This window comes from Phyllobates terribilis, unplaced genomic scaffold (assembly GCF_046119375.1).
Source record: "Phyllobates terribilis strain yellow unplaced genomic scaffold, ASM4611937v1 Scaffold_11__3_contigs__length_659146591, whole genome shotgun sequence".
Lineage (NCBI taxonomy): Eukaryota > Metazoa > Chordata > Amphibia > Anura > Dendrobatidae > Phyllobates > Phyllobates terribilis.
Window position 1 is genome coordinate 261,855,455 of NW_027362771.1, and position 14,954 is coordinate 261,870,408.

A 14,954-nucleotide genomic window follows, 5' to 3' on the forward strand; every position below is an offset into this window, starting at 1 on the left:
ATCGTGTCCATCCCCTCTTCTCAATGCTGGATTCACTAAACCATGTCAGACTGATATCTGTCCAGCCTCTGTTTGAAGACTTCCATTGAAGGAGAACTCACCACCTCTCATGGCCGCCTGTAATGCTCATTGATCACCCTCACTGTCAAAATGTTTTTTCTAATATCTAATCAGCATCTTCTCCCATTCCATCTGAGATATTTATGGCGTATCAGCTCTATAAGCCATAAATAACTAAATAAGTAGGGTTTCCTTCTAAATGCCGTTCAGCAATTCAGAGAGGAAGAGATCCATGCATGAGGCCATCTTCATTGCAGTTCACGGGAACTAAAGAAACAGCCGAGCATTTTACAATTCCCATAAACCACAGCAGCATACAACCTAGTCTCCATGGTGCAATCTGTGGGTCATGGGTCCCCCATTCTCTTGTTAGACGATAGAACCTCAAATACCATAAATGTCCCAGATGGGAACCCCCCTTTAAGAAAATAACCTGGGAAAATGTAAGAGCGTTAAAGGGGTTGTCCAGCCTTAGGCTACATGTCTGCAGTCACTGTGTGTGACTACAGACATGCGAATCCTCACGTCACACGCACTGCGAGCTGTGAACATTCTCCGATGCCGGGAGCGTGACCACAAGTATGTGATTTGCATACATACGGTCACATGCTGACCAAACGTTCGCTGCCTCGCTCAATGCCAGTGTATAGAGTGAGGTCGGACACAGTCTAGTAGGAATGTACATGAGAGCAGTAAGCAGAGGAGTTTCACATATATGCGATTGCCATAAACTCCTAAACAGAGGTAAGATTATGCCGTGTTGTAGTCTCGGCTTCTAAATTAAATATATGTGTTACTTATTTTTATGTCATTTTATTGTCCCCTCGGGCACACTGCAGACTTACTGTACAGGTAGAAATTCCAGAATCTTCAGAGGCAACACGAAGACCATTTTCCAAAGTGGTTACTTTAGTCTCTGGCACATTCAGTATTGTTTGTGTCGCTGCTTGGGTAGATCGGTATTTCTTTATACCAAATTGTATTTGCTGCACACAGAAATATAGAATGGAAAATTAGAGTTCTCTCCTGAACAAACAGAATTACAAAAATTAATTCATGGCATAACTGATGCAAACTGAAGCAATGGGACCCCCTTGGTTATTTATGGGGTCCACCTAGGTTCTGTTATGTGTCAATTTTTAGAATGGAAGAAAATTTGGATCATACAGAGCTTTTTCTTTCATTCTAAAAATGGACACAACGAAACCCAGACAACCCCCATAATAATGAGTGGGGGCCCGTAGCTTGTGTTGGCAGCAGTTATGCTTGGTGCACACTGAACAATCTGTGCTAGATCACTCCGTGCACATAGGCTGCCATTGTTCTCTGTTTACACAAGACGATGTGCTGCCGAGTACAATTATCTTATATGCAGCACAAAAGATCATTTCACTCGATAAATGAGCATCTTCCTCATTTTTGGGGGATTGGCAGCCTGTCTACAAGATTATCGTGAAACCGTCCTAGGAATGCTTATTCATTCTATACATGCACCACATTTTTCACAGTAGTGCCCACTGTAAGACAGATTGGGGGCATCTTGATAGACATTAGACAACTTATACTAATTTTCACCAGAAAACTTGTGTATGCCAATGAATGTGGTTGACAATTACAACTTGGATTAGCCATAGCCACAAGGGTTAAGCGGAATGTGAGTATTTCCTTCTTCCACGGTGTCTTGTCCCATAGGAAACATGATAGGGCTATGTTTACATGCAGCGGGTTTTTTTCTGCTTGTTTGATTTCAGCAAATTAAACGCTGTTTTTTACAATACCAGCAAAAGTTCTGGGATTTCAGAAATCTCATACTGACGCTTGTTTTTTTCCTGACTGAATTTGAGAGTGTCAATTCTTTTCAGCATTTTTTTTCACCCATCGAAAACAACGAGATAGTAAAATGCTGCTGCGAGTTTGAAGCTTCGTGTTATACAGCATCAATCCCGCAGCGGCCAGATGTTACAGCATAGTGGATGGGATCTCTAGAAATCCTATGTCCACTATGCGTCTCTGTGCACCTGCGGACACTGACATGTGGTGCATCTTTCCAGACCCCAGCATCGCAATTTCTCTTGTGGGTCCACATGTGGACTTTCCCCCATAGACTTACATCAATGAGGAAAGTCCATTCGTGAGAAAAAAAAATGGTGCCGCTCATTTGCATAATGAGGGTAGAAGCTGTTTAGCAGCGCCGGGGCTGCAGGTGGCTACGGATCGTGGGCACATATACCCTCAATGTGCACATAGTCGACTTCTGAAACTAAAAGGAACATATAGCTGTTCTGAAAAGTATTTTCAAGGCAAGTACACCAGCCTCATCAGCTGTAAGGGATGTATTTAAAAAGGTGTTCCCCCCCCCCCCCCCAAGTCACATCTTCAAGAGTGCACAGCTCTTGGCATCCTGCTTTGCTGCTGAAGATTGAGAGTGGCATGGTGACCCAAAAAGTGCGCTCTCCTAGGCTATTAGCAGAGGCAGCATAGGAGAAGCATGGGGGACGGAGGCGGATGCAGCTTCAGAGCAGAGCAAGCGTTGGAAAGTATAGGGAGTGCTGCCTGCCTAGGTAACCGACCACTCAGATAGCAGGGTGACCGGTAACCCAGGCAACCAGCTGCAAACAGCAGAATAAACTGTTCTTAAAAGCAGACAGGATTCTTAGAGGTACATTGCTCCTTATTACCAATTACAAGCTGGAGGTTTAATCCCCTGTAGCTCGTACAGGGAAATGTAATGACAGATGAGCTGGTGATCACCGAGTTATGACAACCGGGAGCAGTTAGCTGACATGAGGGTCTGCCCGGTATCCAGCTGAGATAGAGCCCCCTGGCACAGTGGCTGAGGTCATCACTCCAGCCTGGGACACAGAGGCAGGACCGGGTCCGTACTCAGTGCAGGAGCGGTATACAGCCCGCCATCCCCACCGCCTGACGTGATCACTCTACCTGTGTCCCGCTGATCACTTTCCGTCCCACGGATCTCCCGAGTCTCAGCATGGAGGCCGCCATGTTTGCTGACACGTGACGTAACTTCCGCCCTGAAAGTTGCCAGTCACCGGGAGTCAGCACATTGCTTCCCTGTGGCGGCTGTGGGCTCCTCACCTCTGCCCAGCTGTGTGCGCTCCATGGCTGGTTTTGTTTCTATTCGCTGCGCCTCAGTCAGGGGTCACGTGTGATTTTGCAGCAGGCTGCTTCAGGGTAGGGGGAGACTAGTGCATAAATCCCCAGCACTAGTTTAATGTATACTAACTAGCCGTGCCAAGAATTGGTGACAAGCTTGCTTAAGGAAGCTCCCCCCAATTGTCAACACGTAGGACCATGATGGCGATCAGATGGTTTATGCTGGCAGAAAAATCATTGTTCTCGGCAGCACATCACTGTGTGTGAAGAGCAGATGTGCTGCCGACAACATGATGTTGTATGGGGACAGAACGATTGTATTAACGATCGTACACTTCCGATCAGTATTTGTCAGCCCGTGTAAACAGACCAGATACTAATCAATTGTATATAGTCACTGGTCACAGGGTTTTTTTTAGTTCACCAGAGTGGTATCGCCAATGTCTGTGAAATGTCTTATGCTTACTTATATAGTGCCATTAATTCCACAGCACTTTACATACATTATCATCGCTGTCCCCATTGGGGCTCACAATCCCTATCAGTATGGCTTGGGAGGGTGGGAGGAAACCCACGCAAACACGGGGAGAACATATGAACTGTATCTCACCATCCCAGATGTTGTCCTTGGGGTGATTTGAACCCAGGATCCCAATGCTGCAAAGCAATACTGCTAATCCCTGAGCCATATATATAGACTTACTAGCCACCTTCTTTGCACTTCCCGGGACCAGTCACATTTCACCAGCTTGTGACCGCAGCTCCTAACTGACCAGAAGTTAGAGGTAACAGTTGCAACCTCTCAGTGTACGTCTATGAGGGCCTCATTCCGGCTGTTAGGCTTACTCAGACACCTGTGCCAATCTGTCCAAGCATGGACAGCTATTGCGCTGATTGGCGGCAGGTCTCCCGACCTGAGTATGACCGTTTCATGTACTTCTATGAGGTTGTCACGCTTGGGTCAGGAGATCTGCAGCCAGTCTGTATATTACGGTCCCATATCAGACTGAAATCCACAGACATCTGCATGAACCTTTACATTTCGAAGTAGCTTCCAATACGCCCAGTATACACTGGAGTAATCAGCTAACAGAAGACGACTAGGGTGGCGCCGAGAACAGAAGAAGATGGCGGCTGATAAGTATTCTACTGCATGCAGGGAACATACAATAATGATACCATAAAAAAAAACGCTGGAGTTGTGCCTTAAGGGGAATCTACCAGTTGATTCATGCTGCCCAAGCCACAAGCAGCATGAATCAGAGCCTGGCTGCACGAATGCAACAAGGTATATTTCTCTCTTAAACGCTTTGGGGATTCATAGAAAATATAATTAGAAGATCCTGCTGGCTTCTTCCCTCACCAGTCTATGCGAATGACAGGTTTCTCCCTATGAGTAGACACATGAGAGACCTGTCAATCACCTAGAGTGGCGCTGGACTAGTCTGGCCCAGTCCACTAACTATATTTTCACTGAAAAAAAAAACACAAACTGACCAGCACTTCTGAACAAAATAAAGCAAGTGTGAACAGGTGCAAGATGCTATGACTGCACAATACCCAAAAGAATACAGCATCACTCTGTAAGCGCTAAGATGTATGGAAACATAGAATATATGAAATTAGAACTTCATTCCTACTATATAGAATATACTTATAAAATGAAGGTACCAAGAGACCTGCAGTACTGCCTAGAATTAGTGCTGGATACTAACAGCTTGCACCTATTCACACCTGCTTTATTTTGTTCGGAGGTGCTGGTCAGTTTTTTCTTTTTGTAGTATACTATTGGAGGTGGTGAAGAAACAAGAACATGTGACTAGTACCATAGATTTTAATGCGTACGTGCAACACGTACATCTGAATGAGGCCTTAAGAGAGACATGTTTGATAACTATTAGGGCTAGGTCTCATCAAAGAAAGGTCGCCTTGTCGCTGGCGGATGGGCTCACATGAATTGGCCAATTTATGCGCTCAGTACATTTATTTTATAAATATATTCTATATGGCAGTGGTGCAGTTCAGTCACTTATTCTGTGTTTGTACATATCCTAACACATACAGAGGCTGCTGTATTCTTACGTTTTGCCAGAGCATTTCAGAGAAAACGTGCAGCCAGGCTGATTCGTGCCCGCTGTTTGGGGCACATTGATCAGGTGACATATTCCGCCCATCTAGATGGACAATAAGTGAAATCTAAAGCAGCAATACCCAATCCTAACGCTTTTGTTTCCCAAATGTGCCTGTAATAAAAGGAAAACTGCTGTGGGCAATGCTCCAGTTGCCATGCCAGCCACAGGCCGAGAGTACGAGATGTCACATGAATGCTCGCCCACAATCTATGTGACGACAAACTTGGCTTCATGTGACACTGCCTGTCCAGAGACAAGAATGTGAGGCAACCATCTAAAACTCATCAAGTATCATCATCACACATCCTGTTACTTAGAATTGGACCCATGTACAGTACTCGTGAGGTGTCGGATTGTTGCCGTGACAACTGTTATTCGTTTTGGACTCTTTAAAACCTGTTAGTTGCTAATCAAAAATATATATAAAGCTATTATGATACAGGTGTTTCTCACAAAATTAGGATATCCTCAACAATTTAATTTATTTCAGTTCTTCAATACACAAAGTGAAACTCGTATATTATATAGAGTCATTACAAACAGAGTGATCTATTTCATGTGTTTATTTCTGTTAATGTTGATGATTATGGATTACAGCCAATGAAAACACAAAAGTCATTATCTCAGTAAATTAGAATACTTAATAACAACAGCTTGAAAAATGTTTTTAAAATCTGAAATGTTGGCCTACTGAAATGTATGTTCAGTAAATGCACTCAATACTTGGTCAGAGCTCCTTTTGCATCAATTACTGCATCAATGCGGCGTGGCATGGAGGCGATCAGCCTGTGGCACTGCTGAGGTGTTATGGAAGCCCAGGTTGCTTTGATAGCAGCCTTCAGCTCGTCTGCATTGTTGGGTCTGGTGTCTCTCATCTTCCTCTTGACAATACCCCATAGATTCTCTATGGGGTTACGGTCAGGCGAATTTGCTGCCAATCAAACACAGTGATACTTTTGTTTGTAAACCAGGTATTGATACTTTTGGCAGTGTGGACAGGTGCCAAGTCCTGGGGGAGAATGAAATTTCCATCTCCAAAAAGCTTGTCGGCAGAGGGAAGCATGAAGTGCTCTAAAATTTCCTGGTAGACGGCTGCGCTGACTTTGGTCTTGATAAAACACAGTGGACCTACACCAGCAGATGATATGGCTCCCCAAACCATCACTGATTGTGGAAACTTCACACTAGACCTCAAGTAGCTTGGATTGTGGCCTCTCCACTCTTCCTCCAGACTCTGGGACCTTGATTTCCAAATAAAATGTAAAATTTACTTTAATCTGAAAACAACACCTTGGACCACTGAGCAACAGTCCAGGTCTTTTTCTCCTTGGCCCAGGTAAGACACTTCTGGCGTTGTCTATTGGACATGAGTGGCTTGACACTAGGAATGCGACACTTGTAGCCCATGTCCTGGATACGTCTGTGTGTGGTGGCTCTTGAAGCAATGACTCCAGCAGCAGTCCACTCCTTGTGAATCTCCCCAAAATTTTTGAATGGCCTTTTCTTAACAATCCTTTCAAGGCTGTGGTTATCCCGGTTGCTTGTGCACCTTTTTCTACCACACTTTTTCCTTCCACTCAACTTTCCATTAATATGCTTGGATACAGCCAGATTCTTTAGCAGTGACCTTTTGTGTCTTACCCTCCTTGTGGAGTGTGTCAATGACTGCCTTCTGGACATCTGTCAAGTCAGCAGTCTCCCCATGATTGTGGAGCCTACTGAAACAGACTACGGGCCTTTTTAAACGTGTAGGAAGCCTTTGCAGGTGTTTTTTGTTAAGTATTCCAATTTACGGAGATAATGACTTTTGACCTGGTGGCTGGGGGGCACTCATCCTGGTGGCTCTGGTAGGGGGGCACTCATCCTGGTGGCTCTGGTAGGGGGGTGGGGGGCACTCGTCCTGGTGGCTCTGGTAGGGGGGTGGGGGGCACTCGTCCTGGTGGCTCTGGTAGGGGGGCACTCGTCCTGGTGGCTCTGGTAGGGGGGCACTCGTCCTGGTGGCTCTGGTAGGGGGGCACTCGTCCTGGTGGCTCTGGTAGGGGGCTGGGGGGCACTCTTCCTGGTGGCTCTGGTAGGGGGCTGGGGGGCACTCTTCCTGGTGGCTCTGGTAGGGGGCTGGGGGGCACTCTTCCTGGTGGCTCTGGTAGGGGGCTGGGGGGCACTCTTCCTGGTGGCTCTGGTAGGGGGCTGGGGGGCACTCTTCCTGGTGGCTCTGGTAGGGGGCTGGGGGGCACTCTTCCTGGTGGCTCTGGTAGGGGGCTGGGGGGCACTCTTCCTGGTGGCTCTGGTAGGGGGCTGGGGGGCACTCTTCCTGGTGGCTCTGGTAGGGGGGTGGGGGGCACTCTTCCTGGTGGCTCTGGTAGGGGGGTGGGGGGCACTCTTCCTGGTGGTTGTGGTAGGGGGGGCACTCTTCCTGGTGGCTGTGGTAGGGGGCACTCATCCTGGGGTGGGGGGGGCACTCATCCTGGTGGCTGTGGTAGGGGGTGCAGGGGCACTCATCCTGGTGGCTGTGGTAGGGGGGTGGGGGGGCACTCGTCCTGGTGGCTGGGGTAGGGGGGGGGGGGCACTCGTCCTGGTGGCTGGGGTAGGGGGGGGGGCACTCGTCCTGGTGGCTGGGGTAGGGGGTGGGGGGCACTCCTCCTGGTGGCTGTGGTAGGGGGGTCTGAGGTTTCGGCAGCACACGTGTAGCTCGGAGTCATGCCCCCGCAGCACAGCCCAATACCGCACAGCATAGCAGGTTGCTGTGCTCCCCCACCGGGCGGGTGACGGCGCCATACACGTTGTATATACTACGGCAGGTCCTACAACATGGTGGGCGGACTCCTCCCACTACCGGTCGGGCCCAGCTCGGTGCCGTGCACATTGCTGGCCGGTGGGCGGCCGCACTGACATGCTGGTGAGGAGGAGCTGCCTGCAATTCCTCGTAGCCGCCTGCGGCGAGCTCCGCATTGACAGTTGCTATCAGAGTAACAGGCCCGGCAGTGACTTGTGCCCCGCGCTGCGGAGAACAGATCGGCGGGAGGTCATCGCTGCGGAGACCGGGATGGCAGAGGACGGGCTGGAGGCGGACAGGTGAGCCGGGCACACTGGCACCTGTGCGGGCAGATAGGAGCGCGTGCTGCAGGCTGTATCCATGAGCTCAGGGGTCATCACTGAACTTCTGTGGTGGGCAATGGGAGAAGCGGCCATCAGACGCCCGGCGCCGCTTATCTTGTGGAAACCAAAGTTGTATTGTAGCCCCAACCTAGATCTGATGGCAGCACCCTCTGTGTGACATCCATAGGTCTGCTCCTTACGCCTCCAGCTGGTATGTCGGTGTCAGGAGCGGGGCCCGGAGTATGACACCTTTGTCTGGTTATGGCGCTTTCTTTGTAATTTACTGATAGTTTTTAATGTCTCTATAAGGGGGCGTGGCTGACAGGATTCTCGGGGGCGTGTCTCTAGGCTGCTCAGCATTATTACCCTGTGAGCTCCGCCCCCTGGCCATTCTTACCTGCGGTTTTCTGCGGTGGAGACGCAGCCCTGGACCTGGTGAGGGTGAGCAGACTATTTTTGTAGATTCTTCTATTGTTTTTAATGCTGGCTCACAATGATGTGCAGAATGGGGATTTCTGCTTACAGACTTCTGCCTGCAGCCATGTGCTAATGAGTTACATAAAAGGTGTCGTTACCACGAGCGCATAACCAGTCTGTGTGTCTGTATGGAAACCGGGCAGCCCGCTGACAGGGTTGACAGCCCACCAACCAAGGCAGCGTGGGGGTTCACATGTACATTTGTGCACACGGACCGATGATCTAAATGTAAGAAAATAAACCGCAGCATACATTAAAGTGATCCATATTTCCCATCAGACTCCTCCATTGTCATTGGGTGCACTAAAAACGCATCACATCCGGGTCACTATCTGTATCGTGAGTTTTTTACAGATCCATTACAATTGTTAACATGGGAAACTATTTGTCCTTTTTATTAAATTGTTCATGTAAAAACTGGATGCCATACGACTGTACAAAATAGACGTGTAACGCATACAGATAAAAAATAGTTTGTTTTTTTTCTGGATGAAATATGGACTATATTGCTTAGGTCCGCCAAACCCGGCCGGCGGCTGAGGGTACGGGACCACATGCCGCACAGCAGCAATTAGTAGACAAGTCGCATGACCAGAAACATCTGTGTAACTGGATATTGTGCAACTATTTTTAGAGCTGTAAAAAAAAAAATTTTTTGAGCTGCAGAACAATCACACACAAGACGCATACAAGGTGCATTGATGTCTGTGGCAAATGAGTCGCGTTCGACTGTTTCCAAGTATATGGGATTTTCTGTGTCGCAGTCAAGGTTGTAACATGCACCATAGGAAGTCATTCTAGACAATGTGTCACTGTGATTGTGTGCACAGCTAGTCCCTGTGTAGCCGGAGCCGAAATGTCCCTTGCCATCAGAGTGCAGCTCTTATCTGCATGTGTACTTGGTCACCAGTGACGTGTCCACAATCCTCTGCTGTTTTAGCTCGTCCTGGAAAATCCTGGAGTGTTTTATGCTTTGCTGCATTCACACATCCGTGTGTCATCATCCCAAACGTGCCGACTTTTTTTTTTTCTCCAGTGTCATCCTTGTTGCGTCTAATTTATTTTTCTCATCCATTTGTTTTTACCTGGAGCAAGTAGACTGTCTGAGCATGTTTTATCCATTGACTCTTAGGTTTAAATAAAAACCGATGAAATGTGGCTGGTACACTGAAGTACAAAGTACGGTAAGTCTTCAGTGAATTATATGTTTTTGGCCACGGCCCCACTATCAGTATTTGGTCAGTATTTTTTCTCAGGAGTGGGAGCCAAAACCAGGTGAGGAGAGAAAAGGTATAATAGAAACAAGTCACCAATTCTGCATTTATCACCCACTCCTGGTTTTGGCTCCCACTCCTGAGAAAAAATACTGACCGAATACTGATAATGGGGCCGTGGCCTTATACGGATCCTCATATGGCCAAGTCTGATCCACAAATTTGATGAGAATAGGACATGCTCTGAGTCTCACAGACCGGATACTCGGACCCGTTTTTAAAAAGATGTGTTCATGGATCAATGTATCTCTGAGTCCATGTGTTGTCTGAGAAAAAAAATGGACAGCGGTAGGACGTGTCACACAGTTGTGTGAATGTAGCCCTAGGGCTCTTTCACACATCAGTATCTCAGGTACGTGTGGTGCAAGTTTCCACACGTACCGGAGAAACTGACACATGTAGACCCTTTCATTTGAATCAGTCTGCACTCATGTCAGTGTGTTTCCACGGACCGTGTGTGGGTGATCCACACGTAGACATGTCCATTTTTGGCCAGCAGCACAGATCACACAGACCCTTTTAAGTAAATGAGTCTGTGTAAACATGTACCGCACATGGATGTCATTTGTGTGACACGTACCGGCGCCTGGGAATCAGCAGTACAGTTAGCGCTGTTCCCAAGCGCCGGGTGCTGAATGCTGCCGTCATCATTGTCCTCTGCCGGCGCTGCAATCAGCACCAGCAGGGGATAATAATGAGAGTAGTAGTCTGCTCCTGGTGTCTCCACCTGTACAAATAAGAATAACATAAAAAATCCATATACTCACCTGTCCTAAGTGTCACCCGCTGTAATCCACCTGACCTCTCAGCAGAGGAGCCAGTGAGAATGACTCCTGCAGCAAGCGGTGTCCTGTCACTCATTGAGCGCAGCAGAGGTCCAGGGCCTGCTAGCTGCAGGAGTCATTCTCACTGGCTCCTTGGTGTGAGCGGTCGCATGGATTACAGACGTGGGACACTTAGGACAGGTGAGTATAAGGATTCTTTTATTTTATTCTTAGTTTTACAGGTGGACACTGCGAGAGCAGACACTACTACTCTCACTATGGTCCCCTGCTGGTGCTGATTACAGGGGACAATGATGAGGGCAGTGTTCAGCACCCGGTGCTTGGGAACAGCGCTAACTGTACACTGATTCCCAGTCGCTGGTACGTGTGCCACACAGGTGCATACGGACACGGATATCTCAGGTACCGGAAATATCAGGACCTGTGCAAGAGCCCTTAATCCAGTTACATTGTGTTCTCTGAAGACAATATTCTCACAACTGTATTTTCGATCTGAGTGTTCATGTCACATGGTCAGCACTAGGATCAATATTATTTAATTGGACTGTTCAGACGACCGCTTTTATTATTAACAGGAAACTGTTTTTGGTCTTTATTAACTACTGGTGTATAAAATCGAGTCCCGTGATTAGTGCTTTACACCTCTATTCGACACTTGGCATTGTGATTAGTGATGTAAAGCAGCATGCAGCTGGTTAGCCATAGAAACCTATGCTATGAACCTTCCAGCGCACAGTTTTTATGCAGATAATGACAGAGAAGGTTTGGGCTCTGCAGTAATGGTTTCAGCAGAGCATTGGTGACTTTTATGCACTGCCCTCCTCAGCGACCCCCGCTCTATAATACATGGTCTACCACTTTGTGGATGAGTTGCTGTGATCCATACTAACACCACTCACAGGTGACCATAAAACATTTAGGAAGGAAGAAATATCACAAACTGACTGTTTGGAGTCGGTATAAAATGGACTGACTCAAACTCCTAAAATATATAATAAATTGGGTACAGTAGTTCAATGCAGTTTGTGGGGAATATTTTTTTCATAACAATTTGGGAAAGTTATGAAATGTCCTATAAATGTCTGTCCTATTCCTGATCTAAGGGTCTAGACTTTTAGCTGAGATGAATCTGTGCTACAGTAAATTTATCACTTAAACATGAGCCATGTATGAGGGAGTTGGAGTCGTGGAGTCGGAGTCGTGGAAATTGAGGAGTTTGAGGTTTGGCTTACCGACTCCACAGCCCTGGTTGCAATAATGGCAGTATATTACAGAATTGCAACTGTTTGTACAATTCATGGCTAGATTCTGGATTTTATACACCTGTGGCAATAGGACTGAATGAAAATCCTGAATTTGATTATTAAAAAGGTTGTCTGGTCATCTGCTAAAAGTCTGACACTGCACATTGTCAGTATTCTCTGGTATTGCCGGCGAGAGTGGGCGATCACGTGACCCCCAAGTATGCCATTACTTCCAGTCATATTCTGAATAGACTTGTGCGGCCTCGCTCAGTTGAATTGTATTGAGCGAGGCTGAGCACGTCTAGTCGGAATGTGCAAATTGCATACTTGTAGTCATGTGACTGTCTGCTCTCACTGCAGACATTTGAAAATCCTGACGGTGTGCGGTGCGTACACTGTAATGATTCGGAAGGCTGTAGTCACATAAAGTGATTGCAGACTTTAAGCAGAAGACCAGACAACCCAGTTAAGAGTTGTATCCTAATACTTTGTAGAGGAGTTGCGATTCAGCGAATAAGGCCACGGCCCCATTATCAGTATTCGGTCAGTATTTTTTCTCAGGAGTGGGAGCCAAAACCAGGAGTGGGTGATGAATGCAGAATTGGTGACGTGTTTCTATTATACCTTTTCTCTGATTGTTCCTCTCCTGGTTTTGGCTCCCACTCCTGAGAAAAAATACTGACCGAATACTGATAATGGGGCCATGGCCAAATACTGATAGTGGGGCCGTGGCCAAATACTGATAGTGGGGCCGTGGCTTAAAGCTGTGTTCCATGTAAGTAAAACTTAGCCTAAATGTTATGTGCACACACGTTGGGTTTTGCTGCATATTTTGCATCAGATTTTTATGTAAATTTTCAGCTGCGTTTTGCAGTACCAGCAAAGTGTATGAGAAACCAGAATTCTCTGTTCACACATGTTGCTTTTTGTTTGCTGCGTATATTCTGCTTTTCTTGTATATAGAGCATGTCACTTCTTTCAGCGTTTGTGCAGCAGAAAACGCACCTGCATTTTTGCTGCGTATTTTTCACCCATAGGAAGTAATGGGTGGTCAAAAATACGCAGCAAATAAGCGCGTTTTTTACGCAGCTGTTTTCCTGCCAGAGAAAAGTTAGCAGCAGAAAAAAAACACGTGTGTGAACATAGCCTTATTATACAGATGAGAAGAAGCTTCAAATACCAATATAGCCGTGGTGCAAATAGGGTGAAGTAAAAACAAAGCAGCATACCCATCAAAAGAAGAGAATGTTAAAGGGGTTGTCCAGTCCAAATTGGTGAGACTGCAAGAGTTATGAACCCCCCCCCAGCACATGCACTGTGGGGATTTGCCGGTTTCTGAGCCGGGACCAGAGGGTATGTATGAGTTATACATACTCCCGGCGAGGGCCCATCTAGTGGGCGTGGCCTCGCTCCATACACTAGTATTGAGTGAGTGAGGCCTTACAAGTGTATGTAGAGCGAGGCGGCACCCGCTAGACGGGAGTATGTATAACTCGTACATACCCTCTGGTCCCAGCTTAGAAACCGGTGAATCCCTGGAGAGCACAGTGTGTGTGCTGGGGAGGGGATTCATAAATCTGCAGTCACACAGAGTGACTGTGGACTTATTGATTTGGACCAGACAACCCCTTTAAGGTCAGGAAAAAACAGGTTTTCTGTAACATCAAATCTTGTCTAGTGTTGAGACCATAAGGTATGTGGTTTATGCGGCTTGCACATACATTATGGTCTCAACACTAGACAAGATTTGATGTTACAATATTGGATATACCTGTTTTTCCTGACCTTTAACATTCGTTTTTTATGATGGGCACGCTGCTTTGTTTTTAGTTCACACTAGTAACTTCTATTGGTCTCTGACTAGATGATCACATTTCTTTTGGAAACACCCATAAATCACATGAAATGTTTAGGCTGATTTTGGTTGAGACACTTAGACCATGAGTAAGGTGGTAAGTGTGGGTCTAGTTACTAGTACCCTACATGCACCACTGCTGTATTGCCACGTGGAGCTTCTTTTAATCTGTATGTTAAATGTTAAGTTTATGTACATGGAACGCAGCCTTAGTCGCTGGATCGCAACTCCTTACTTTGTGTCCCTGCTGCAGCTGCTCTGATTGATCCGTGCGAGGCACTGAGAGCTCCAGATAACACTACCCCCAGTTTGGTGAGCTGACTTCCACGTTCTTTTTCTCCTATGCTAATACTTTGTCCATGTAATGTATCATATGTACAAGATGATGATGATTATTATGTTTCTCTTACTGAGAGCAATAAAACTTTTTAACTGCCTAACCAAGTGCCAATCCCTTTTCTCTGCTGTCAGGCATTATGAAACATATGCTGGTATTATGTAACATTGACCATACACTTATAATAAAAACGTGTCCTGTTTTAGCTGTGCCAAAATATCAGGTGCACAGTGTCCACTTGTAGCTGAAATAAAACTCCCTTTTTTTTTTTTTTTTTTTTTTTTTTTTTAAAGGCCTCAATACACGAGATGGCTGTCCGATGAATGATGCTTCAGGCTAATCGTTTGGCCGGCTCTCCCACACACAGGAGCACTCAATCGGTTGAGCACTCCAGATTTCTCAATGAGAGGGCTGCTGCCGGACATCTCTAACGTCGCTGCTAGAACAAAGCGATTGGCAGTCAGAAATTGTACATGCCAGATCGTTATCTTGCCCGACAATAAATTGGCCGGTGCTCCAATACACATTTCGACAGATTCAGTTGATTGTGTAATTTCTGGGTTCGCCTGACTTTTGTCTT

The 14,954-nt window shown here is 46.6% G+C and overlaps 2 protein-coding genes across 2 annotated transcripts in view; one reads left to right on the forward strand and one right to left on the reverse strand.

Annotated features, from left to right (window-relative positions):
• The window catches only part of PMPCB (peptidase, mitochondrial processing subunit beta), a 30,133-nt gene extending 26,940 nt beyond the window's left edge, over positions 1 to 3,193 (reverse strand). Inside the window, exons 1-2 of the mRNA XM_073652268.1 lie at positions 3,001 to 3,193; positions 906 to 1,046 (exon numbers count right to left, since the gene is read on the reverse strand). Coding sequence (XP_073508369.1) covers positions 906 to 1,046; positions 3,001 to 3,063 — 204 coding nt within the window. The 5' untranslated portion in view covers positions 3,064 to 3,193. The remainder of the gene's footprint in view (positions 1 to 905; positions 1,047 to 3,000) is intronic.
• A 4,855-nt stretch (positions 3,194 to 8,048) lies between these two features.
• NAPEPLD (N-acyl phosphatidylethanolamine phospholipase D) overlaps positions 8,049 to 14,954 on the forward strand; it is a 44,869-nt gene continuing 37,963 nt past the window's right edge. Inside the window, exon 1 of the mRNA XM_073652272.1 lies at positions 8,049 to 8,378. Coding sequence (XP_073508373.1) covers positions 8,197 to 8,378 — 182 coding nt within the window. The 5' untranslated portion in view covers positions 8,049 to 8,196. The remainder of the gene's footprint in view (positions 8,379 to 14,954) is intronic.